The 27,412-nt window shown below is 41.7% G+C and overlaps 2 protein-coding genes and 1 pseudogene across 2 annotated transcripts in view; 2 read left to right on the top strand and 1 right to left on the bottom strand.

Annotated features, from left to right (window-relative positions):
- Nucleotides 1-5,359, top strand: part of LOC129862436 (semaphorin-4B-like) — a 121,403-nt gene extending 116,044 nt beyond the window's left edge. Inside the window, exon 15 of the mRNA XM_055934121.1 lies at nt 132-5,359. Coding sequence (XP_055790096.1) covers nt 132-907 — 776 coding nt within the window. The 3' untranslated portion in view covers nt 908-5,359. The remainder of the gene's footprint in view (nt 1-131) is intronic.
- Nucleotides 5,360-10,813: 5,454 nt separating this feature from the next.
- On the top strand, nt 10,814-21,896 carry LOC129862434 (ras and EF-hand domain-containing protein-like). The gene is made up of 17 exons (XM_055934119.1): nt 10,814-11,365; nt 11,529-11,681; nt 13,885-13,975; nt 18,236-18,331; nt 18,500-18,577; nt 18,672-18,787; nt 18,880-18,948; nt 19,144-19,222; nt 19,342-19,406; nt 19,510-19,702; nt 19,785-19,895; nt 20,012-20,156; nt 20,226-20,307; nt 20,594-20,708; nt 20,973-21,086; nt 21,173-21,249; nt 21,333-21,896. Exons 1-17 carry the CDS (start codon nt 11,055-11,057, stop codon nt 21,427-21,429), a joined length of 1,992 nt encoding a protein of 663 aa, XP_055790094.1. The 5' UTR covers nt 10,814-11,054; the 3' UTR covers nt 21,430-21,896.
- Nucleotides 21,837-25,638, bottom strand: LOC129862435 (small EDRK-rich factor 2-like; annotated as a pseudogene).
- Between the last annotated feature and the right edge of the window lie 1,774 nt (nt 25,639-27,412).

The raw sequence follows: 27,412 nt of genomic DNA, 5'->3' as shown, positions 1-27,412 counted from the left end.
GTGTGTTAATTCTCATCGCAGTCCTACTCAGCTACCATACTGATATAATAATGCAGTTTGTTTAATCTACCTGAGATGGACTAGCTTTAACAAATGAAAAATAATAAAGCCCTTTCTCTTGTTGTCCGCAGGGATGTCTTCATGCCAGGTGATAATGATACCAGCCAACATGTTCAAAGTGCTGCCCTGTAAGCTGCGCTCCAACCTGGCTGAGAGGAAGTGGGAGTACAGTGAGGGTGCAGGTCACTTCCTGTACCCCAGTCCTGAGGGAGGTCTAGTGGTGGTGGCCCAGGCTGACAGACAGGAGACCTATGAGTGCTGGTCAGTAGAGGAGGGCTTCAGGCAACTCCTGGCCAACTACTGTGTTAGGGGAGAGGCCAGGCAGGAGAGCACCACCCTCATTGGCCGCTCACGCACCCCTCTGGTCCCACAGGAGGAGCCAATCATCCTACCTGGAGAGACCCGCTCCCCACAGATCAACACCAAGACCTACTGGAACGAGCTCATCGTTGTGTGTGCCCTGCTGGGCTTCTCCCTGGTGGTCTTCTCCCTATTTGCGGTCTACAGGAACCACGGACGCATGAAGTCCATGCTGAAGGAGGGCGAGTGCCCCAACATGCAGCAGAAAAAACCCAGGCTAGTGGGGAATCCCGCAGAGAACTTGCCTTTGAATGGCAACAGCACAGTGCCAGCCTCTGTGTCAGACCACAAGGGTTACCAGACCCTCAATGACAACTACATCTGCAGCACACCGCCACATGAGTGCTCATCACCAGACAACAGCAAGAGCTTCTCGGAGTCAGAAAAGAGGCCTCTGAACTTGAAGGAGAGCACTGTAGAGATCTCGCCCATCTGCCCGCGGCCTCGGGTTAGACTGGGCTCAGAGATCAAAGATTCCATTGTGTGAGGATGGCTTTGATCAACTTGAGCAGGAGATAAAACCCTAATGTGGAGTGATTAACTATTAGCCATAAGAAAAGAGGGACTTAAAATAAAATAAAAACACAGAAGGAAGGAACACTGAAAAACATTAACTTCTTTGCAGAGGGACATTTCATTACACTGCTTTTGCACTTTTGTCTTTTTCATTTTGTCCCTGTGGTCAGTTCTCATTTCCTTTTTGTCACTCCTCTTTCTCTAGTGCACCTGAAGCACAATGAAGAGGAAGCTGATACAGATTGCCTTCAGACTATTGAAGCTGTGGAATGATGGTTATGGTGGACATAGGACACATACAGCTGATATTGTCCTTCTCTAACAGTTTTCATATGATTCAGTCATGTTGTTTTTATGCATTGCCACTCAGTCCGTCCAAATGTTCTGTTGGCATTGCATTGAAAGTAGAGATACTATATGGGTCCACAGCTGACCCTTAACCCTCCCACCTACAACCACAGTTAGTGTGCGCTTAGCCCTACACTGAGAATGATAGTAGAATAACAACCTCTAATTCAAACACTATAGTAAGTAGATCAATAGGCCTTTCACTGTTGACTTAGTTATAACAGCAGTCTATCAGCTATTAATTCAAAGTAGTTTAAACTGTGGATGACCTTAGTGCAGCATAACCAGACAGACATTAGAATGGAATCCACTGATCAAGAGAGGGCTGACCATCCCAGAGAGACATGGAGAGGAACCAATGAGGAAGGAATGAAAGAGGTAGGGACCACCTGGCATGAGGTGTGGGAAAAGAGCATACATCAGAATAACATAATACTGGAGAGGTGTTGTTGTCGAGGTTCTCTGCTCTGCTCCACTAGGAGCTTAGAGATTTAAGTCAAGACTTGAATGACTAACATGTCTTGTGAAGGAGGAAAGAGAGAAAGCAACACTATCCCCCCAAATGGAGAGTAGCACAGATGGGGTTTGTACATCCAAAGGTATTGGAGGATATGGTGCCTAACATGCTAACCAGACCAGACACGTTGCGTGTGCGAGCGCTGCAAAATAAATTTACACATACATGTTATTCAATCATTGCACCCACACTGCTCGCTGGCGAGCGTCTGCTTGGCCAGGCGCTAAAATAGAAATCGGTTCTATTTGTGACGCTCAACGCGCTGCAAGTCCAGCCTCTCCCATCTCCTCAGTTTTTAGGAGCATATACCCACGTGGGTGATTGAAAGATTAACTTAGGTCTACACTCCGGGAGGTTGTAGTAATGCACCGTAAAGTTGGTTGCCAACCGCCATATTAAATCCTAAATAAGAAGCCTGAGGAAGGAGGAGAGATGACAAGAAAGGGATTCAGTTTACCGTTTTATCTGTGGATTAATTGTTGGAGTAGAGGACCTTGTGCATTTCATCTAAAATAAACTAATGTTTATATCCCAGGACAAATTAGCTAGCAACAGCAAGCTAGCTAGTTAAATTGCCATAAATGTTTAATGCCTTTCGACCTGTCCCCAAATTAATATAATTGGTTCAGAGTTTGTTTTGATATTTCAACCTGCGTGTCCTGATCGCTTCTGGTGTGGGTGAACAAAATCAACGTGCGCGTGTCGTGTTTGGTCAGCATGTAAGTTCTGTGTACGATTGACATTCACAGGGTTGAAGCGTACCCCTGACATTGGGGAAGACCCGAGACCAGGTATTAACATATTATTCATTATGGAGCCAACAGATTATGCAAAGCACACAATGTGAAGTGTGGTGCAAGGTCACACCAAAAGAGAATCTCATCTTGAAACTGTTCAGGCGCATAGGTGTTTGCACAATCTTGATTATTGAAAATCAGAGGCATACTCACATATAATTTAGTATGCTGAAGATTTTGAGCCCTAACTGTGGCATAGCGGCAGGGGATGAGAGAGAGGCTATCACTAGGCCTGGAGTTGTTGTAGCTAGGCTGAGATCCCTGTATAAAATGCTGACTAGTTCAGTTTGTCGGTCAGAAACTGATTCCTTTGATCCAAATTCAGTCACTTCAGACACCAAGTTAATGTGGGCTGAGACTGTATAAAAACCTGTTCACCACATTGCTTAGATAACTCTTTCCTGGCCCTGTGATTGAGGCTAGTAGACAGCAGAGGTTAGAAGAACCACATGTAGAGTGTGGCAACACAACAGTCAGCCAGTGGAGCTCTTGGTGTTGATGATTGTGACTCACACACCCAGAGGAAACCATGCTCTGTGTTAATTTATTTTGTGCCAAAAATAACCTTTTTAAAAATGTGTATTCTGTTTTCATCCTTTCCAACACAACTGTCATGTCAAATCAATATTTTATGTTTCATGGGCCTGACCATTTCAGCATGTATCAAACCATTCATAACGTAGCCATTCAGTGTATATGAAAGCTGCCATAGTTACCAACATCACCTCTGGTTTAATGACACTAATGACTGTAAACTGGGTTTTACTAATATGGAGCCAAGGCTTTCACAGCAGTTATGGACCAGTCGATGGAGGAATGTTTTTTAAAAACAAAAATAAACAGATATTGTGAAAGGATGGAACCTGCATAAATAATAATCCAAAAGCAAGGGCTTTCATTGAGGCATTACCTAATAACAGATATGTTTTCAGCTGTTCAAGATTGGAATGATACAATAATTCTAAATGCACAATTTAAGAATATAGATTTCATATTCCAAAGATGTAGCTATGTCAGTGCAAAATTATGGTAAAGTCTTGCAACATTGCATTGTGGAATGTAGTGATATAAATAGTTTTGGAATAATTGTAAGTAAAACAATGTTGTCTTATTTAAGTTTGACATTTGTACAAGGGCCTTACAATTTTTGACAAAGTAGCTGTGAAAAAAGCATACTGCTAAAGGACTGACGTGGTGGCTGAGTGTATATAATGTACATTTGTATTGTAGTTGAGTGGACTAGTGAAAGTTGTATAATTGCGGTCAAAGTGCAGAACCAGCAAAAATCTTGAGTCAAAATGCGTTGTTTTTGCACAGGATGTTGGAAAGCCTTAGTTTGGAACACAGATGGGGGTTTTGTTGAGAATGATGTATTACATATTCAATGGATTTTTTTCATGCCTTCAAGCTAAATTCAGGAATCAAGTGTTGTGCCTCTTGGGATTCTAAAATGTGTTCTCATGACCTTGTGACATTACTCAATCACATGGACAACCAGGTAGCAGCAGCATCACCTGCGTGATAGGTACGACAGAATAGACTGTAGAACTGTACTGGGCATACCCAACAATACTATTAAAACACTGAGTGACTGCCTTTAAATTATGATCAGTATCTGTACAAATAATTATTTTAGAATGGCTTCAACCTCAATCACTTTGTATTTCTGGGTTGACACTATTGCAAACCATTGTTTTTGACTATACATTAAAAAAATTCAACGCTGTCTTTAAACACTATTGTGTGGCGTAGTGGTCTAAGTCACTGCATCTCAGTGCAAGAGGCGTCACTACAGTCCCTGGTACGATTCCAGGCTGTATCACATCCGGCTGTGATTGGGAGTCCTATAGGGTGGCTCACAATTAGCCCAGTGTCGTCCCAATTTTGCCGGGGTAGGCCGTCATTGTAAATAAGAATTTGTTCTTAACTGACTTGCCTAATTAAATAAAGGTAAAATGAAAAAATATATACACTACCATTCAAAAGTTTGGGGTCACTTAGAAATGTCCTTGTTTTTGGAACACAGAAGTGATGGTTGCTGATAATGGGCCGCTGTACATATTCCATTAAAAACATCTGCCATTTTCAGCTACAATAGTCATTTACAACATTAAGAATGTCTTCACTGTATTTCTGATCAATTTGATGTTATTTTAATGGACAAAAAAATGTGATTTTCTTTCAAAAACAAGGGCATTTCTAATTGACCCCAAACTTTTGAAAGGTAGTGTATATATATATATATATTTACAACTGAAACGTTTGAAATGTATGATTTTTTATTTCATTACAAACATTGCAAAAGTTTAGAAATGGCAGCTTGGATCTGTTGAGTAAAGTGGATATGTATCTAAAATCTAAACAATAATACATTAACAAATCTACCTGAATATCTAGCATACAAGGTTCAGACATGCAGCATACAAATCTCTCTCGTTTGATCACCGCTCCAAATTCATATATACTTGCATAAGGTTTTTGAGACTGTAGTTATAAGCTTCTACTGAGTTGCAGTAAGGCACCTCTTGTCACTTGAAGAACCACTTCAGTCAAGCCTTCTATTTGTGACAGTGCACCAGGTTTCTCTGACTTGTCAAAATGTCTTGTAAGTTTGTATGTAAAAGTGTTTTGTAAATTGAGCTGCCAATGTAAAAAGCTGTTGTGAACTGTATTTTTTTGTATTATACATCACTGTTGTTTTTGTTGTTCTGTACATTAAAGCACCTTATTTTAATTTTTCAAATAAATATAAATGGTTACATTCTGTTTCCTATATGGTTCATGAACTCTAAAGTTATAATACCAAATAGAATTTTTATTTATTTATTTTACCGTTATTTTACCAGGTAAGTTGACTGAGAACACGTTCTCATTTGCAGCAACGACCTGGGGAATAGTTACAGGGGAGAGGAGGGGGATGAATGAGCCAATTGTAAACTGGGGATTATTAGGTGACCATGATGGTTTGAGGGCCAGATTGGGAATCTAGGACACACATGGTGTTTGTCATATTGGTCTTAAAGGTCCAATGCAGTTGTTTTTTATCTCAATATCAAATCATTTCTGAGTAACAATTAAGTACCTAACTGTGATTATTTTTGCCCATTTTAATTGAAAACAATCAAAAATAGCTTATCAAAGAGCAATTTCTCATGCAAGAATTTAGCTATGTAGGACTGTCTGTGTGGTCTGAGCAGAGAGGTGAAAATGTAAAACTAGCTGTTATTGGAGTTTTGGAACTCTTTCTAATTGGTCTATTAAATAATTTACTGCCTGGTGATGTCATCAGGGCTGCATTCAGTATGTGTTTACGTTCTGGAACATTCAATTGAATGGAAACGATGCTGTACTGAATGACCAGTTAAAAAATGGGGAGGGGTTAGTTTGTAGGTTGGGGAATGCTGTCAGTATGGCCACTGCCCTTTAAATATATCACTTGTTGCTTCAAGCCATACCGCGCCACAAACACCAGACGGGAGCAAATGTACCTCAAAGCCTGTTAAATAACATACAAGAACCTTTTTAGGAAACGTGTCATACAGTACAAACCGTTCTGCAACGTAGCAAACGTTTAAGCGAACTGAATGCATCTCTGGCAGGACAAAACTCCCTCTCCCCCTTAAACAGGCTGACATTTCAGGTGGTCTTTTCAAACAGCTCTTACACCATTAGAGCATTATCATAATTTTCACAATATTATTCCAATCTCGTAGTGTACAAAACATTAGGAACACCTCTTTACATGACATAGTCCAGGTGAGATCACTTATTGATGTCACTTGTTAAATCCACTTCAATCAGTGTAACTGAAGGGGAGGAGACAGGTTAAAGAAGGATTCTTAAGCCTTGAGATAACTGAGACATGGATTGCGTATGTGTGCCGTTCAGAGGGTGAATGGGCAAGACAAAATATTTAAGTTCCTTTGAAGGTGTATGGTAGTAGGTTCCAGGCGCATCGGTTTGAGTGTGTCAAGAACTGCAACACTGCTGCCTAAAGGACTTCCAGCCAACTTGACACAACTGTGGGAAGCATTGGAGTCAACATGGGCCAGCATCCCTGTGGAATGACTTTGACACCTTGTAGAGTCCATGTTGTGATGAATTGAGGCTGTTCTGAGGGCAAAAGGCAGTGCAACTCATGTTTTGTACACCCATATAAAACATAGGAATGTCATGTGCTTTACTGCACTGGGCCTTTAAGCACTTGTTTGTAAAGCAAGCACCCATCAATCGAATTCTATAATATAAACAAAGGTCAGTGTTTGCTAAATGGATCCAGATCTTGGTGTAGCAGACTAGTTTCAGACTTGCCGGATTCTGCTCTTACATTACCAACATGTGGCCACAATATTATTGACAGCTTTCTGAGGAATTATTGTACTGTAAAAGGGATCACTAGCTAATTGGCAATAGATTCTCATGTGAATGTGCTACAATTCACATAAAAACAATATGCGCATTTTCCCACCTGAGATGTTTCCATCAAATTGACTTGTGGATAAAAGGCTGTGCGTGATTCAAATAATCAACTCATCATTTGAATCAGCTGTGTAGTGCTAGGGCAAAAACCCAAACGTGCACCCAGGGTGGGCCGGCCCCAGGACCGAGTTTGGGAAAGCCTGCTCTTGCCAACAGCTTGCAGATACAGTGCGGGTATAGCTTACGTCAGGGATGGGAAACTCCAAGGACTGGAGTTGCTCATCCCTGGCCTACATGAGATTATTATGGACAAAGAGCAATATCATTTTTATTTGTCAAACGGCAGCCAAGCATTGATGATCCAGAATGAGATCCTCAATATTTATTGGAATGGAGCTCATCACCTTGCACTTTCACCAGGGGCGCAACTTTGGTTTTAGAAGTGGGGGGGACATAATTTATAATAAAAATTACAAAAATGTATCCAGCCTACCCGACTGCTCGGAGGCGTCCGCATGGTCCTAAAGCACACTGTTGCCTCGTTTTGAATCACATGCCAAATATTAAACTGGGGGGGGGGGGCAAGATTGCAATTTCAGAATGTGGGGGGGGGACATGTGAAAGTTGCACCCCTGACTTTCACCACCCTGTGAAGTTCATCAAAACGTATTTCATCTGTAGCCTAATTAAGTTCATGCTTACACGACTAGTCATAGTGGGAGGACCGCACAACATGTCATCTTGTAACAGATGTAAATCGTACTCTCCTTGCGTTGTGTTTTGTCCAAATAAATCACCCCAGCCAGTGTTTCCAGTTAAGCATAATTTATTTCTGTTAAATAGGAAACAGCACGTTATTTGTGCAGGGCTTAACGATGTTGATGGCTGTCAATGGTCAAATCCCTTGCATCACATTTTCATACTGGGTGAACAAAATACAAAAATACAATACAAAATATAACATGTGTAAATATCTGTTGTTAAATAGGAAACAGCATGTTAGTTGTGCAGGGCTTAACAATGTTGATGGCTGTCAATGGTAAAATCCCTTGCATCACATTTTCATACTGGGTGAACAAAATACAAAAATACAATACAAAATATAACATGTGTAAATACCTGTTGTTAAATAGGAAACAGCACGTTAGTTGTGCAGGGCTTAACGATGTTGATGGCTGTCGATGGTCAAATCTGTAGTATGAAAACAACTGTGTTAGCAGTGGGCTCATGTGACCATTACATTGGTGTATGCTAGCTAACACACATATTTACAGCAATCATATGCCAAAGCACATCCCAGAAAGCCCCTCAATCTCTAACAGGTACCATATACCCACACATGTATAAATTAGTAATGTACAGCAAACTTGTACGCATTGTAAAATAGAAAACAGTATTCAGAACGTGACCTACCCCTTGCATCACATTTTCATACTAGGGAGACCTGATGTTCGCGATCTCCCCCTATCTGCATGCGGGGCCAATTACAACACGCCTCATTGTCATCAGAGTTGAACCAACCAATAAGAATGCTTGAACATTAAATACACCTTTCTTTAGAGGCAAGTGGAAACATAACCAACCCTGTTACACTCGTGTGACTCCAAGTTTACTTCGTTATGATGGTTATGTGTGAATGTTTGTATGAACATAACAAGATTCAACATATGAGACATAAACTGAACAAGTTCCACAGATATGTGACTAACAGAAATTAAATAATGTGTCCCTGAACAAAGGTGGGATCAAAATCAAAAGTAACAGTCAGTATCTGGTGTGGCCACCAGCTGCATTAAGTACTGCAGTGCATCTCCTCCTCATGGACTGTACCAGACTTGCCGGTTCTTGCTGTAAGATGTTACCCCACTCTTCCGCTAAGGCACCTGCGAGATCCCGTACATTTCTGAGGGGAATGGCCCTAGCCCTCTCCCTCCGATCCAACAGGTCCCAGACGTGCTCAATGGAATTGAGATCCGGGCTCTACGGTGGCCATGGCAGAACACTGACATTCCTGTCTTGCAGGAAATCACGCACAGAACAAGCAGTATGGCTGGTTGCATTGTCATGCTGGAGGGTCATGTCAGGATGACAGGGTACCACATGAGGGAGGAGGATGTCTTCCCTGTAATGCACAGTGTTGAGATAGCCTTCAATGACAACAAGCTCAGTCCGATGATACTGTGACACATCACCCCAGACCATGACCGACCCTCCACCTCCAAATCGATCCCGCTCCAGAGTACAGGCCACATCTTAGCAATGGATAAAAAAATAACCTCCCTGACTGTGCAAATACATCATAAAGCCTACTATTTGAATCAAGTGATAATACCCTCAAAGCCGGTGTTTGGAGGATATATTGGGACGGGTGTTGTTAGGCCAAGGCGAAGTCGAGGGCCAGCAAACCATGCCAATATATCCTCCAAACACCGGCTTCGAGGGCATTATCACTTTTATACAACGGGTTATCAGCATATTCAAATAATATTTGACATATTTTCATAAAAAATATATATTTTGATGAATTTATGCATACTATATCATCCTTCCACAAGCTATAGTCCCGACACAAATCTAGGGTTGCTCCCCAAGCTGGCTGGTCGTTCGTTCTATTGGTTCAGTTTTAATTTTAATTTGAACCTTTATTTAACTAGGCAAGTCAGTTAAGAACAAATTCTTATTTACAGTGACAGCCTAGGAACAGTGGGTTAACTGCCTTGTTCAAGGGCAGTACGACAGATTTTTACCTTGTCAGCTGGGGGATTCTGGCACCAACGCTCTAAACACTAGGCTACCTGCCGCCAGAGATGTAAGCCAGTCTTCAAGTCTTTTTGTTCTGTATCTATGGACGCGACCCAGTCGTTCATTCTAAATGTTCAATTGCCACACTGGCTGGCAACATTATACCTTTTTTGCTAGCTAGCCAACTGCGGCTATCTTAAAGTCACGTCAAAAAGCCAGAATAACAGCAAAGTAGCTGCATTTGCATTTGTTAAAGCTGTTTTCTTTTGACATTTATTTGGATACATCCATAACACTGAGCTAATGGTGCGCGATTTCGCCAGGCATAGACAATGTGTTCACTCGTCATGACACTGTTGTTCAGAGGAGCTAGCCAACAACACAGCTAACACAATAACTTCAAACTGAAGCTGGAAAGACTGCAAACTATCTGGCATTTTGTTTTAGCTTTTTTCAATTGACATTTCTTTGTATATATCCATAAAAATGATGCCAACTGATTCATGATTTTGACTGGCCGAGAAACCCTGTCTGCCTGTCTTGTCCCGACACATTCATTACTATGAGGCAGCTGGAGATCGAATTTGAATATTGAAACAATGTTGCAAATGTCGGAGAGACAGACAGCAACGTTTATACAAATCTCCTCTGTTGAGAACTAAATGTTAGTCTAAAAAGAAATGTGAGATAATGTCCAGATGCTTTTGATAGAGGAGGTCAAGTTTATAAATTGCCTGGCTGGGCTGATGAGACAGTGGATTGCGCAGTCAGATGGAACAAGTAAATAGGCATTTTCATAGATTTAGTCGGTGGTAACTTGTGGAATAGACACCGGCTGGAATGCGGTTTTAACCTATCGTCATTCAGGATTAGACCCACCCGTTGTATAAAATGTTAAATTCCTTTATAGACGAGTTTCCTACTAGTACTTACCAGGTCGGAGGGCGTTTACGTGTAATTTCCTCAGTCGTATATGGTAACTTCCCACTTGGTCATGAATGCAACACAAGTGTGGTAAGCATGTGCAGTCTCGGCCATTTCGGGCCAGCTGAGCCAATCAGTGGCCTTTTGATTTTATGGCAGTGAATAGAGTTCATAATTAGCGTGGGGAAAGTACTACCACCTCCACTTCTCAACTCTGGCTAGTGTCTTGGCGAACATTTCGACCGCTGATGCTGGATAAGGTTACACAAATGAAGGTGGGGATCAAATGGTCCAAGCTGTTGCTAGCCTATCGATCTTATTTTACACAAGGTATTATTTCCCTTTAACTTTTAAACTCGAAATACGGAGCCATGGACAGACCCAGCCTCGAGAGACTGTTTTCAGCGTGTGACATTAACAGGTCTGGTGTGATTGAATACGAAGACTTTACGGTTGTTTGTCGAGAACTCAATGTGCCTGACGACGAAATCAAAACTTTATTCAACAAATTCGGTGCTAGTGCAGATGGAGGTATCAATTACAGCAAGTTCTCCTCTCGGTTTCAAGAGGTTTCAGAAACGTTGGATTTAGCCTCTTTTGGGGCTTCTCCTCAAAGTCAATGGAGTCCTTGGGACGAGTTCCAGACCAGGATTGACGATGCAACAGGTCTCCTCTCAGGAAGGTAAGTCTTTCTGGTGGTTGGTTGGTGTGAGTAGTTTGACAAATTTGGACCTGCTCTAGTAGACTGCATGCACTATGTAGATATTCGTTCATCCCCCAGATTTTGTCTAAATATATACAATTTAGAAATTACTGTTGTCCATAGTCTATTTCTTCTATTTCAGACTGTGTGATCAATTGGCTGAGCTGTACCAAGCCATTTACTCCACCTCAGAACCTCTCTTGTTGCAACAATATGAGGGACTTGTCGACGCTCTTGTCAGTGAGAGCAAAGAACGCAAACTTGAGCGTGAGCAGATGGAAACCAGTTTCAGAAGGTAGAGATTCAGTCATAGCAGCATAACTTGTCAGATTCCACAAGGGGTGGCAAGAAAACCCAATACCGAGAAATAATCTACCAAAAGTATTACCTGAATATGTTATCTTCTCGCTCGAATTGGGTTCCGAAGGAATGTTACATTTTCAGTTAATTCGGTCATTTATCTGTGTTACTTACTGGATACACGTCTAATGTTCATGTTATGGGATATCATGCAACAATGATCCAATCAACACCATGCCTATGCTCTTAATCAGTTTACTTTTACAAATGTGAGTATTGATTGTGCCAGTAACCTATGCATCCCACAGTAATGTGATCATCATCACACACAATTGCGTGTTTCCAACTACTGAATTATAACCATAGATGGGGGTAAGGTTGGTTTTGCAGTTCAGAGGATGCATTTCACCCCAGCTGCCAATTCTCAAGTAGGTAGGATGTCTTAAATGAATTGCTCTGCCTGATCTCCATTATCTCCTTGTAAACTAAGTTGTCCCTTCATATATTTCCATTCAGGCCTATCCCCTTCACTTATGCAAATGAATGTGCCTGTAAAACCCCAAATTCTGACAAATAGATGTTTACTAAGCATTTTGCCATTCCTTAAATCTTAAACTATGCAGAGCTCAGTCTTGTGCACCTGTGGTTTCATTTATTTTATTGATCCTTTATTTAACTAGTCAAGTCAGTTAAGAACAAATTCTTATCTACAATGACGGCCTACCAAAAGGCGAAAGGCCTCCTGCGGGGGCTGGGGATTAAAAATATAGGACAAAACACACATCACGATGAGACATTACATAGAGACTTAAAATGACAACAGCATGGCAGCAACAGATAACACATCACGATGAGACATTACATAGAGACTTAAAATGACAACAGCATGGCAGCAACAGATAACACAACATGGTAACAACATGATAGCAGCACAAAACATGGTACAAACATTGGGCACAGACAACAGCACAAAGGGCAAGAAGGTAGAGACAACAATACATCATGACGCAGCCACAACTGTCAGTAAAAGTGTTCATGATTGAGTCTATGAATGAAGAGATTGAGAACTGTCCAGTTTGTGTTCCTTGCAGCAAACTGAAGAGAAGCGACCCAGGGATGTGTGTTGGAGACCTTTAACAGAATGTGACTGGCTGCAGTAGATATCTCGGATAGGTAGATATCTCGGATAGGGGGGAGTGAGGCCTAAGAGGGTTTTATAAATAAGCATCAACCAGTGGGTCTTGTGACTGGTATACAGAGATGACCAGTTTACATAGGCGTATAGAATGTCCTAATTTATATTTAACTAAGCAAGTTGGTTAAGGCAGCAGGTAGCCTAGTGGTTAGAGCGTTGGGCCAGTAACCGAAAGGTTGCTGGCTCGACCCCTTGAGCTGACAAGGTAAAAATCTGTTCTGCCCCTAAATAAGGCAGATAACCCACTGTTCCTAGGCTGTCGTTGTAAATAAGAATTTGTTCTTAACTGACTTGCTTAGTTAAATAAAGGACATTCTTATATACAATGACGGTCTGACCCGGACGACGCTGGGCCAATTGTGCTCCGCCCTATGGGACTCCCAATCACGTCCGGTTGTGATCGCCTGGAATCGAACCAGGGTCTGTAGTACCACCTCAAGCACTGAGATGCAGTGCCTTAGACTGCTGTACCACTCGGGAGCCCACCAATGTTGGCAAATCTGATGGCTGAATGGTAAAGAAGATCTAGCCGCTTGAGAGCACCCTTACCTGCCGATCTATAAACTACGTCTCCTTAATCTAGCATTGGTAGGATGGTCATCAGAATCGGGGTTAGTTTGGCAGCTGAGGTGAAAGAGTGATTTACAATAGAGGAAACCAAGTCTAGATTTAACCTTAGCCTGCAGCTTTGATATGTGCTGACTAATGACTGGCTGGACCAAGTTTTGTCACCTGATCATGACAAAACACATTTAACTGAGTAGTGAGTCCTGCCCACTCATAGTAGACTACTAGATGAAAACACATGGGCAATTGATACAAATGGACCAGATATGATTGGAACCAAAAGGTTTACGTCTATGCCGTGTTGCTGTTTTTGAAGCCTTGCAAACCAAATTTTCCGACTCGTCCCTTTTGTTGAACTAGTATTTGGACAGTTGTATTGCACTTGACGGCATCCAGGGCAGACATGTAAATGGTATGTACCTCTGTGTGCCGACAGAACAGAAGACCTCAACACAAGTCAGTTGACAGAGCTGGAGGAGGACATGCAGCAGCAGCTTTCCCGTGTAGTGGACAGGGTGAGAGAAGAGGTAAGTGACATTCTGAGGACTGAGCTGTCAGCATAGTACAGTGTTAGAAATTAAACATTTAATTCACTCTTTAAAACTGTAAAAACAAACATGGCAAGCAAATAACTTGAGCTGAGTCATTAAGCATTGAAACATACCTTCGAAAATGTATAAAGAATGAGAAAATTAAATGGGGTTGATATTTAAGCAATAAGGCCTGAGGTGGTGTGGTATATGGCCAATATACCATGGCTAAGGGCTGTTCTTATGCATGCCGCAACAAGGAGTGCCTGGACACAGCCCTTTGCCATATTCACCATATACCACAAACCCCCAGAGGAGCCTTATTGCGATTATAAACTGGTTACCAACGTAATTAGAGCAATAAAACAATGTTTTGTCATACCTGTGGTATACGGTCTGATATACCGTGGCTTTCAGCCAATCAGAATTCAGGGCTCAAACCACACATGTTATAATGGGGCATATGGTACACTGCATGACCAAAAGTTTGTGGACATGTGCTCGTCAAACATCTCATTCCAAAGTCATGGGCATTAATATGGAGTTTGTCCCCCCCTTTGCTGCTATAACAGCCTCCACTCTTGAAGACTTAACACTAGATGTTGGAACATTGCTGCGGGGAGTTGCTTCCATTCATCCACAAGAGCAGTAGTGAGGCACTGATGTTGGGCGATTAGACTTGGCTCACAGTTGGCGTTACAATTCATCCCAAAGGTGTTGGATGGGATTGAGGTCAGGGCTCTGTGCAGGCCAGTCAAGTTGTTCCACACAGATCTCGACAAACTGTTTCTGTATGGACCTCACTTTGTGCACAGGGGCATTGTCATGCTGAAACAGGAAAGGGCCTTCTCCAAGCTGTTGCCACAAAGTTGGAAGCACAGAATCATCTAGAATGTCATTGTAGGCTGTAGCATTAAGATTTCCTTCACTGGAACTAAGGGGCCTACCAAAACCATGACAAACAGCCCCAGACCATTATTCCTCCTCCACCAAACTTTACAGTTGGAACCGCATTGGGGCAGGTAGCGTTCTCCTGGCATTTGCTAAACCCATATTAGTCCGTCGGACTGCCAGATGGTGAAGTGAGTCATCACTCTAAAGAACGGTTTTCCATTGCTTCAGTCCAATGGCGGCAAGCTTTACACCAATCCAGCCGATGCTTGGCATTGCGCATGGTGATCTTAGGCTCGTGTGCAGCTGCTCGGCCATGGAAACCCATTTCATGAAGCTCCCGGTAAACAGTTAATGTGCTGACATTGCTTCTAGAGGTAGTTTGGAACTCTGGAGTGAGTGTTGCAACCGAGGACAGACGATTTTTATGCGCTTCAGCACTGTGGTCCCATTCTGTGAGCTTGTGGCCTACCACTTTGCGGCTGAGCCGTTGTTGCTCCTAGACGTTTCCACTAACAGCGCTTACAATTGACCGGGGCAGCTCTAGCAGGGCAAAATTTGATGAACTGACTTTTTGGAAAGGCAGCAATCCTATGACGGTGCCACAATGAAAGTCACTGAGCTCTTCAATAAGGCCATTCTCCTGCCAATGTTTATCTATGGAGATTGCATGGCTGTGTGCTCAATTTTTATACACCTGTCAGCAAAGGGTGTGGCTGAAATAGCCGAATCCACTAATTTGAAGTGGTGTCCTCTTGTATATACAGTGCATTTGGAAGGTATTCAGACCCCATGACTTTTTCCACATTTTATGTTGCAGCCTCATTCTAAAATGGATTACATTTTAAACGATCCTCAATTTACACACACTATCCCATAATGACAAAGCGCAAACAGGTTTTTGAAATTTTAGCAAATGTATGAAATTAAAAACGGATACTTTTATTTACATAAGTAATCAGACCCTTTACTATGAGACTCGAAATTGAGCTCAGGTGCATCCTGTTTTCATTGATCATCCTTGAGATGTTTCTACAACTTGATTGGACATGATTTGGAAAGGCACACAACTGTCTATATAAGGTCCCACAGCTGACGGTGCATATCTGAGCAAAAACCAAGCCGTGAGGTCGAAGGAATTGTCCGTGGAGCTTCGAGACAGGATTGTGTTGGCACAGATTTGGGGAAGAGTACCAACACATTTCTGAAACATTGAAGGTCCCCAAGAACACAGTGGCCATCCATTCTTAAATGGACGTTTGGAACCACCAACACTCTTCCTAGAGCTGGCCACCAGGCCAAACTGAGCAATCTGGGGAGAAGGGCCTTGGTCAGGGAGGTGACCAAGAACCCGATGGTCACTGACTCTAGAGTTCCTTTGTGGAGATGGGAGAACATTCCAGAAGGACAACCATCTCTGCAGCACTTCACCAATCAGGCCTTTGGGTCGGCAGGGTAGCCTAGTGGTTAGAGTGTTGGACTAGTAACCGGAAGGTTGCAAGTTCAAATCCCCGAGCTGACAAGGTACAAATCTGTCGTTCTGCCCCTGAACAAGGCAGTTAACCCACTGTTCCTAGGCTGTCATTGAAAATAAGAATTTGTTCTTAACTGACTTGCCTAGTTAAAGAAAGGTATAAAAATATATGTATATATACTGTATGTAACTACACTGAAATATGTAAGAAAGTGAAAAGCTGTGAATCTCAATGCTCTCCAATTTGTAAGTCGCTCTGGATAAGAGCGTCTGCTAAATGACTGAAATGTAAATGTTTATGGTACAGTGGCCAGACGGAAGCCACTCCTCAGTAAAAGGCACATGACAGCCTTCTTGGAGTTTGCCAAAAGTTAACTAAAGGACTCTACGACCATGAGAAACAAGATTCTGTGGTCTGATGAAACCAAGATTGAACTTTTTGGAGGAAACCTGGGAATTTTTTTCAGCGGTAGGAACTGGGAGTATCGTCAGGATTGAGGGGAAAAATGAACGGAGCATGAAGGATAACTTCAAACTGGGGTATAGGTTCACCTTCAACAGGACAACGACCCTAAGCACACAGCCAAGACACAACAGAAGTGGCTTTGGGACAAGTGTCTGAATGTCCTTGAGTGGCCCAGCCAGAGCCCGGACTTGAACCCAATCGAACATCTCTAGAGACACCTGAAAATAGCTGTGCAGCGACACTCCCCATCCAAACTGACAGCTTGAGACAATCTGCAGAGAAGAATGGGAGAAACTCCCCAAATACAGGTGTGCCAAGCTTGTAGCATCATACCCAAAAAGTCTCAAGGCTGTCAAAGGTGCTTCAACAAAGTACTGAGTGAAGGGTCTTTTTAATCAATTTGCAAAAATGCCTACATCTGTTTTTGCTCTGTCATTATGGGGCATTGTGTAGCTTGATGGGAAAACAATTTCATCTATTTTAGAATAACGCTGTAATGTAACTATGTAAAAGTAAATTGGTCTGAATAATTAACAATTGCACTGAAGCGAAAGGGAGAATGTCCCCTGACTGTTATACTGCTCCCACCTAGACCTGTTTTATGAACATAATCGGAACCATCTTTCAGATCGCATTCACACATCTCCAGAAGTTACATAGCATGCAGGCTCAGATGTTTTAACCATAGAACCAGGAAGGTAAATTTGAATAATATTGTTTATAATAGAATTAAATTAAAACAAATGTAATATAATTAAGACAGGCATTGCTGTTGATCCAGCCTTCATTATAGTAGGCCTAAGGGAGGGCTTGTGTTTTGAACATATGAAATGGGAAACAAGCCATTTTTACAAGTCACTTCTAAATACGAGGCTCAACGGTATTCACCAAGGTTCTCATCTCTTTTGTTTCATGATGGGCATGGACACGTAGCCGCCATCCTGGACACGGTTTTACGCACGTCCAAAATGGGACCTGCATGGCTAAAATTGTGGGCCTGACTACGTTGCATACATAAAAAAGGAACGTCAGCTCACTGTTTTACTCCTCTTAAATGTTTGCTTTGTCACTATGGGGTGTTGTGTGTAGCTTGAAGGGGGGGGGGGGGGGAAACGTTCATTCATTTTAGATTAAGGCTGTAACACAACAAAATGTGGAAAAAGTCAAGGGGTCTCAATACTTTCTGAATGTATAGTTGTTGGAAATAGACTAAACTGTTGATTTCAAGAGCGGGGCTAGGCCAGGGACACTCCTTTCTGCAGCATTCCTCGTTGCCTCTGCACAGGTGTTTATCCTCATGTGGTAGAGGAAATAACAGCAAGCTCATACTCTTACAAAAGCCCCTCTATATAGTTTTGTGAAAGCCCCCTTTTTTGTTGTCCAGAGCCAATGAGTAAAGTTCTCTCCTTGGGTTTCATGTCTGTAGGAGCATAAGAAAATGGAGGGCGTCATGGATACACTTCAGAGAAGGCATGATAATGAAGTGGCAGATCTACATACTGCTGTGGACAGGTTGTTGAAAGTAGGTGTCATTTCTTTTGAAACAGGTTTTTTGATATTTTCCAATTTTATCCTTTTACACTACTCTATTTACCTAGTTTCAGGTAGTAATAAGTGTGAATGTGATTTCAGGTGATGCATAATCACATTTATGATTCATGTGAAATAAATGGAAACATTTTCATTTTAGTGCCAAGATGAATCTGAACTCAACAATTCAAGGCAGGATGTTGACAAACTACATCATAAAATATGTGAAGTGACTCTGGTACGTTGGATCAATTGAAGACGGACAACTATCTTGAGTTCATTGACATTATTTCTTGTACACTTTCCAGTAATGTTCTGCATGCTCTCCTCAGGAAAATGAGCAGTTACGGACTTCTCTCGTCAAAGCTCAGACAAACATCTCCATTCTGCAGGTAGAGATGGACAAGCTGAAGAACATGTATGCAGACCAGAAACTTCAACATGAGAGGTGAGATCAGACTTCATTCTCAGGTCAAATGGATCATGTCCAACTCTGTTGATTATAGGGCACAAATGTTGCATTTGTCAATTTGTTTTCAGAGAAAGTGATGACCTGAAAAAGATGGTTATAGAATACCAGTCCTACTCCAGTCACACTGAAATACTCCAGTAAGTCTGTCTCCGATTGTTGGTTAGTATGCCCTTTCATGGCGATTGTTTGTGTTGTATAAGTCAAGCATGGCTTTGAGTCATGCATGCACATCCGTTCAGTGCACACCTTATGCTCATTGTTAATGGAAGGTGACAGGCTAAAAGATTAGTGAAGCATATGACATGTTCTCCACATTGACTCCTTCCTATTAGGGTCATGAACAAAAAGCTGTATGACAGCAATGATGACTTGCACTCTGCATTAGTCAACGATGTGGCATCAAGTAAGAGGGTAAGTCTTGGTTGTTTTCACTGAAGGTAGAATCACATTTCCCCTTATTTACTTTTATAAGGCTTCTCTACACTGCTTTAGTTTATTTGTTTACAAAAGTGTTACAAATCTCCCCACAGCTATCCCCCGACAATGAAATCGCAGCTCGAAGAATGAAGCCAGTTCGACAAAGCACACTTATAAAGTACACACACTATATATTGTTATCCTAGAAATCTGGACCTATTGATTGATGTGAATTGACCACTTAACTCATGTTTATTTTTTCATTACTATTTTTGGTCCAGTTCAGGGGGAGAGAACACAGCTGTGGACTCAAGTAAAAGGACCTACTCCCATGTAGCCAGCTGGGCTGATAGATACCTGGACAGTGGTGTGTCCCTGCCTATGGACGCTGAAAGCTCAGGCAGCGAGTCTGACAGTGATGTCTCGACAGAAACCGTACACCACAGTTATTCATATGTGCCCTCAGACATTGAGGTAAGGGTAACCGAAGGTTTGACCAACTTTTTATTAGTACGTGTCACATGCTAATACATGAATTTACCTATTTCTGCACCAGATATCAGACGTGAAATCAGAAGTAAGTCGGTCAACACTGTCTGTATCTCCCAGAAAAGCTCTCGCTATTGCTTCGTCCATCCGGAGACGCTTGTCTGCTTTCCCCATAAAGGTAAGGCAATGAGCTGAGATTCCGTAAAACATTTGCATTGGGAGACTTATGTGGAATTGGCATATGAATAATACAGATATGCGAGCAGCATAACTGTGATGCTACTTGGTCCTCAGCCAACCGAAGCAGACATGGTTGACACTGGTGGCCCTGCTCCCATGTACCGGTTAGTTTTGGCGGGAGATGCAGGATCAGGGAAGTCAAGCTTTCTATTGAGGTTGAGTCTCAATGAGTTCAGGGGAGATATTCAGACGACTTTGGGTAAGTAGAGTTTTGTAGTGTAATAATTAATGCAGAAAGTGCATTTCCCTTACATAATGTTGTTCTTAGGAGTTGATTTCCAAATCAAGAAGATGTTGGTGGATGGAGAAAAAACTAACCTCCAGATATGGGATACTGCAGGACAAGAGAGGTATGTTTGTGTACATTTACATTCTAAAAGCCTTGGTTACAGTCCTTATGGTGTTGCTCTAATTAAACAAATGCTGAACTGATTTAAAAGTCATACCATTTAGTTGAGCTGCCAAGCAAAAAATAAATGCCTCTTGCTGTGGCTTCTGCATTGACATACTAAAAGCCTTAAAGGTGTGGTCCCATAATGTGTCCTTGGTGGATGTGGCTGTTAATCTGAAGTGCTGCACAGATTCCAAAAGATCATGTAATGTCAATAGCAAAAAGGGATTTCCCTGTTCCTGTAGGTTCCGCAGTATTGCCAGGTCTTACTTCCGTAAAGCCCATGGAGTCTTACTGCTGTATGATGTCACTTCTGAGAGCAGCTTCCTTAATGTCAGAGAGTGGATGGGAGAGATTCAGGTACCATTCACAGTTGAGGGGTTTAACGGTCCATGGAATGGGATTCCAAAATAATTACTAAATGGCTGTGTTATAGGCAGAATGCATTTTATGAGTTACTATCTTGAGGCCATAATGGTCTTAGCAGTATTTGGCTCCTGATTTTGGCGGAAAGCCGTGGTAAATCAGACTGTATACCACAGGTATGACAACTTTGGGCTTTAACACGGCTATCAGCATCCATAAATCAGGAACTTAAAGAACGAACTGCCCTTGTTATCCCAGGAATCTAGGGATGAGCAACTCCCAATGTGTGTGATTGGGAACAAAGTGGACCTGCGGGAAGATCGACCGGAGGGAAGCTGTGTCAGCACTGTCGACGGGGAAAGGCTGGCTAGGGTACAACACTTTTTACCTGTCAAAATAACAAGATGTTCATGGGTCTATCAACTAAATATTAATCACAATATTACCATATGTTTCAGACATACAATGCCCTGTTCTGTGAAACTAGTGCCAAAGCTGGAACTAATGTAGTGGAGGCAGTACTTCACCTGGCAAGGTAAGATTTGTAAAACCCCCTTCCCTACAATGAATACCAAACTATAACTAAGAACTCCCCCCCCCCCCCCCCCCCCCCAACAGAGAAGTTAAGAAAAATGTGAAACTGAGACGGCAATCGGAATCACAGGTGAAGTTGAGTTTAAGTGGTCCAAAGAAAGCGAACTGCTGCAGATTATAACCATGGAGACTCATCACCAGAGGGAAATGCATCTGACTGGAGACTATGGGCTCTATTTTAGCACCACGGCTAAATATGTATAACAGAGGTGACTGTAAAGTTAGCTAAATGTATTAATGCATGTCCAATTCATATTTTAATCTAAATAGTCAACTCCTGATAAATGTATTAGTTCTGGACTCTCCTGAACATTGGACATAACTGGTCTGGAGCATGTAGATCTCCAGAGATGTTTAATGAATGTACATCTCTCAGGAATTGACTGCATTCAAAAAGTTCAGTTTTAGCTCAGGCAAGAGACTGCTGTGGTTAAACATGATCACATTTTACGTTTGCTAATTGTATTTTATTGATTAAAGTTTCTGTACAGGTGTAAATTATAATTTGTTAGATAAAAGTACCACAGATTGAATCCACTCATTTGTTTATTTCATCAGCACTGTATATGCCCATCCTTAATATAAAAAGTAAGAAAACAAAACCAATAGTTGCATTATTTAAAATCTAGGAGGGAATACAAAAATACAGGATTGTTTTATAATTCTGAGTTTGAAATTCCTGTTTACATTGTAAATACTGATTAAACATTAGACCTTTTAAGTAGGCTTAAGCATTAGTCATTCAGAACCCTTCATTTCTCAAACTACAGTACAACCTCCACCACAAATTACAAACTGGTTTTGTACCCCAGAGCATGGGACAAAAAAACAAATCAATAGGTAACATCTTGATATTAGAATCCTGCTGCTATTTGGCTTTCTCGTCACTCAGCTTAGGGTCACTGGCTTTTTTCTGCTTCTGTTGCATTATCTCTGCATCCCTAAGGAAGACAAACAAATGAGTGGTCAGACTGAACCGAAGGTGTCAGTCTTCACTGGTTGTCCATGCAGTTTGTCCTTTTGCAGATATGAATGAGATCCACCGGAAAATATGATTACATTAACTTTGCAAAGCACTAGTAGTGTGTTGAATATCGCCTGAGCAGAACCATGTATGCATGTGTCTAGTGCACATGCTTCAGGTGATACATCAATGCACTACCAGCGCTTTGAAAAGTTGATAATTATACATTCCTACCTGTAGAAGGACCATCCGCACAGACAACCGGTAGTGATTTTATTCAGCATTCTTGCTTGTAAAGGTTGAACGTTCCTGATGCAAACGTTAGCTTCTGCCCGACAATTCAAGGTCTGGTCTCAGGCTTGTCTTAATTGTGGACAACTCCTTACTATACCAGGAAAACGTCCTAATAGCCCAAACTAGTTAGAATTGACTGTTCATTGCGCACAACTTACCGAAGCTTCCTTGCAGCTGCAGACATGCCATCATCTGCCTTCTTTCCCTTGTCATTCCCTTGCTTTTTGGCATTTTTAGCACGAGCAAGGTCACGCTGATTTCCCCCTGAGAAAATCAATTTGAGTGTACTGTTAATTTGAGTAGTGATTACACAGCTAGCTACAATTGAAGTCAAAAGTTTACATACACTTAGGTCGGAGTCCTTAACAAGAAATTTGTGGAGTGGTTGTAAAACGAGTTTTGGGTTGTCAGGACATTTACTTTTTTCAACATCACAATTCCAGTGGGTCAGAAGTCTACATACACTAAGTTGACTGTGCCTTTAAACAGCTTGGAAAATTCCAGAAAACAATGTCATGGCTTTAGAAGCTTCTGATAGGTGTCAATTGGAGGTATTTCAAGGGCTACCTTAACTCAGTGCCTCTTTGCTTGACATCATGGGAAAATCAAAAGAAATCAGCCAAGACAATCGTAGACCTCCACAAGTCTGGTTCATCCTTGGGAGCAATTTCCAAACGCTTGAAGGTACCAGGTTCATCTGTACAAAAACCATGGGACAGCTCAGGAAGGAGACGCGTTCTGTCTCCAAGAGATGAACGTACTTTGGTGCGAAAAGTGGAAATCAATCCCAGAACAGCAAAGGACCTTGTGAAGATGCTGGAGGAAACAGGTACAAAAGTGTCTATCCACAGTAAAACGAGTCCTAATCTACAACCTGAAAAGCCGCTCAGCAAGGAAGAAGCCACGGCTCCAAAACCACCATGCAACTGCACATGGGGGGATAAATGTCCTCTGGTCGGATGAAACAAATAGAACTTTTTTGGCCCTAATGACCATCGTTGTATTTGGAGGGAGAAGGGATGCTTGCAAGCTGAAGAACACCATCCCAACCGTGAAGCGTGGGGGTACTTTGCTGCAGGAGAGACTGGTGCACTAGACAATATAGATGGCATCATGAAGAAAATTGTGAATATATTGAAGCAACATCAAGTCAGGAAGTTAAAGCTTGGTTGCAAATGGGTCTTCCAAATGGACAATGACCCCAAGCATACTTCCAAAGTTGTGGCAAAATGGCTTAAGGACAACAAAGTCAAGGTATTGCAGTGGGCATCACAAAGCCCTGACCTCAATCCTATAGAAAATGTGGGCAGAACTGAAACAGCGTGTGCGAGCAAGGAGGCCTACAAACCTGACTCAGTTACACCAGCTCTGTCAGGAGGAATGGGACAATTCACCCAACTTATTGTGCGAAGCTTGTGAAAGGCTACCTGCAACGTTTGACCCAAGTTAAACAATTTAAAGGCAATACTACCAAATACTAATTGAGTGTATGTAAACTTCTGACCCACTGGGAATGTGTTGAAAGAAATAAAAGCTGAAATAACTTCTGACATTCTTAAAATACAGTGGTGATCCTAACTGACTTAAGACAAGGATTTTTAGTCAGGAATTGTGAAACTGAGTTAAAATGTATTTGGCTAAGGTGTATATACATGTATACTGATGAGTTTACTCAACAACTCAAAGCATTACATGCACACTACACCCAGCATGCGCATGTTTATTTTGTCCATCCACACCAGAAGCAAATCAGGACATGCTGGTTGAAATATCAAAACTCTTTACAAAAATAATTTACATATTAATCTGGTAAATTCAAAATACATGGAACATTCATACAGGTAGTAGAAACTTAGTTAACCATTATATCTGGATTAAATGTAGGAGTAGAGAACATGATTGTGTGACCCAAAGATCCAGGAAAATGACCTTGTGCTTTTCAGGTAAAATAACGCAATGCAACAGCAAGCTAGATGAATGTTTCGATTTGTCCACAAACTAATATAGTTGTTTCAGAGTTCGTTTTGATATTTCAACCTGCATGACTAGATCGCGGCTGGTGTGGATGTACAAATCAACATGCGGACAGGCGCGTGCCGAGTCTAGACAGCATGTACATGTATTTAATGGCAAGCTAGTCCCTCCTACAACTATGTACATTGACAGTTTGGTAGCTGACCTAATAGTTAATATAAATACAGGTTTGTTATTGTGCTTGGCACTTGAGGAAGGGTTTAACTTACTAGGCAGCTAACGACCAAATATTTGTATGTGTAGCTAGCATGCTAACGTTAGCTTGTTACCTACACATCAGGGGTGGGTAAAATCTGTGGAACGTTCCAACAAGAATCGGTTCCAAAAACGTAAAGTACAAGGTTGCCAACGCATACAAAGTAGCATGATCAATTCACCCAACTAGCTGCCGAATAGGCATCAACTCACCACGTAGGTTATTAATGGTTTGTCCATAGGCTACCAGAGGACACTTTTTTTTCGGAAAAAACGTGTGAAATTAATTAGCCCACTCCCTACCCGGCATCTTAGTCTGCCGCTATATAACTGGCAACCTTGTTATTTACGTAGTTTTTGGAACAGATTCCTGTTGGAACGTTTCACATTATAACCACCCTCAAATCAGAGCTTTGTTATCAGGTAATAAATGGTAAAAGGATAGCTACATTTCATGCTATTAATGGTTTTTAAAAATCGTGTATGGTGTAAACCATGTTAAAAACCATGACTTAAACATTTCAAACATAGCTAGTTAGCCACGTTGTCTGATGGCATTGCTTGACAGGCCAAGAAAAAGTGAGATGCGTAGCTAGCTAGCCAAACTGCAAACAAACACAACGTAAGCCAAGTAACACATAATCGTTAAAAAATATAATATGAATCGGATATACTCACTTGTCATTTTGTTGTTTATGGTTTCTAGCTGACGGTATGGAGAAGGGTGCCAATCAACCAAGCCTGGCAGCTGTGCACCGACAATATTTGATGTGCGTCACGGCAATTGAACGGGTTGATACGAGACATCGCGAGAGTAGCTACTTCTTCGAAGAGGTTTATCGGCGGTTGGCATCCAATAAATGTTTCATTACTGCCACCTACTAAACTGGAGTACAACTCCCTTATACTTTGCTTAAAAAATATATATGAACAAATACCATACCATCTAACAATACACTCACAAAAAAAATAACACCACCCTGCTCCAGTATTTAAATATATTTAGTACTACCTCAGGTCAACAACTTGAAAGGATGGGACACCACCACTTAACACACCATGTAACTCTTCTGATGTCAAGTCTCGCACACTCAAATAACTCTGCAGCTGCCACCACAAACTACATTTTCTGCGACTTTACATTCCATCCCTGCAGTACAGTTGATAACCATTGCTATGAATGCTAAAAATCCAATCTTACTGAAACATATCACTTGTTGACCGATCCCTCTGTACTGGTACAGACCTACTACACACCACTCCTCTCAGGATCCCTCCCCCTTGACCCATCTTCCTCTACTTTCTTCAATACCTCAGCATATGACAACTTCTGCACAAACCATGGAAACCTCAACCTGCCTCCCACACGGGACATTTCTGATCCCCAGCCCCATGGGCACCCTTACAATTAACATATACCACTACTTTCCCCAGTGCTAAACATTCCTTTGTCTCATGCTTTTCTGCAAAACTTCTCACACCTAGGAACCTCCCTCCTACACACTGCTGCCACATGCCAATAAGCTTGACACCTGTCACAAGGTAATGTATTCGGCACAAAAGCTCGTACATGATAACTTATATATCCTAACATCACTTTGTCGGGCAAAGAATCAACATCAAAACTCAAAAGAACAGACAATGATTTCTGTTTCACCACTCATGCCACCCTGTCTGCGTTGCACCAAACATCGAGCATCACAACTATTCAGTTGGTCAACTTTTACTGCTACCCCAGTAATCACTCCTTTCAATGGCACCCTTTTCTTGAGAGCAAAACGATTCACATTTCTTGCCCCCATTAGTTTAACGCGGTGTGCCTTCTCACTCTGACCAGCAGAAGCACAAACAATAACCACAAGACCACTTCTGGTTACCCTCACCAATTCCACAGCACCCAACTCTGTTTTAACCCACCCTGAAACCACAAATGGATCAGCCAAAAGGCAAGGGTCCACTTTTCCCAAAAACTACTGTCACGGACTCATCTTTATCCTGACCCTCGGTGCAAGTTTCGGCTCTGAGAACTTCAACACACCTACCACCTGTAATACTTCTCCCTCATTCACTTCCATTTCTCCTTCTGTCTTCAGCTCACTCTGCTTATACTTTCTACCATTCTTCTTTCTCAAATGATCTCCCTTTTCCAGCCATTTTTAACCGACTTAAGCTCACCCTCTTCTTCAATCTCTCTTAACCTCCTCTGCCTCTTTCCTTCCATTTCTCCTCCGTATTCCAAATCAAATTTTATTGGTCACATACACATGTTCAGCAGATGTTATTGTGGGTGTAGTGAAATGTTTGTGTTTCTAGCTCCAACAGTGCAGTAATATCTAACAATTTCACAACAATACACAAATCTAAGTAAAGGAATGGAATATATGGACGAGCAATGTCAGAGCGGCATAGACTGAGATACAGTATATACATATGAGATGAGTAATGCAAAATATTTCAACATTATTAAAGTGACTAGTGTTCCATTTATTAAAAGTGGGCAGTTATTTGAAGTATATGTACATAGGCAGCAGCCTGTAATGTGCTTGTGATGGCTATAACAGTCTGATGGTCTTGAGATAGAAGCTGTTTTTAAGTCTCTCGGTCCCAGCTTTGATGC

This window comes from Salvelinus fontinalis, chromosome 9, assembly GCF_029448725.1.
Source record: "Salvelinus fontinalis isolate EN_2023a chromosome 9, ASM2944872v1, whole genome shotgun sequence".
Classification (NCBI taxonomy): Eukaryota; Metazoa; Chordata; class Actinopteri; order Salmoniformes; family Salmonidae; genus Salvelinus; species Salvelinus fontinalis.
This window is presented reverse-complemented; position numbering and strand designations above follow the sequence as displayed.

Bases quoted from the DNA above. Each gene is read 5' to 3' on its own strand.
- LOC129862434 (XM_055934119.1), top strand. From the start codon at position 11,055: ATGGACAGACCCAGCCTCGAGAGACTGTTTTCAGCGTGTGACATTAAC. The intron at 20,709-20,972 runs GTACCATTCACA...TTGTTATCCCAG, and splicing joins AGTGGATGGGAGAGATTCAG to GAATCTAGGGATGAGCAACT. The intron at 21,250-21,332 runs GTAAGATTTGTA...CCCCCCCAACAG, and splicing joins GCAGTACTTCACCTGGCAAG to AGAAGTTAAGAAAAATGTGA.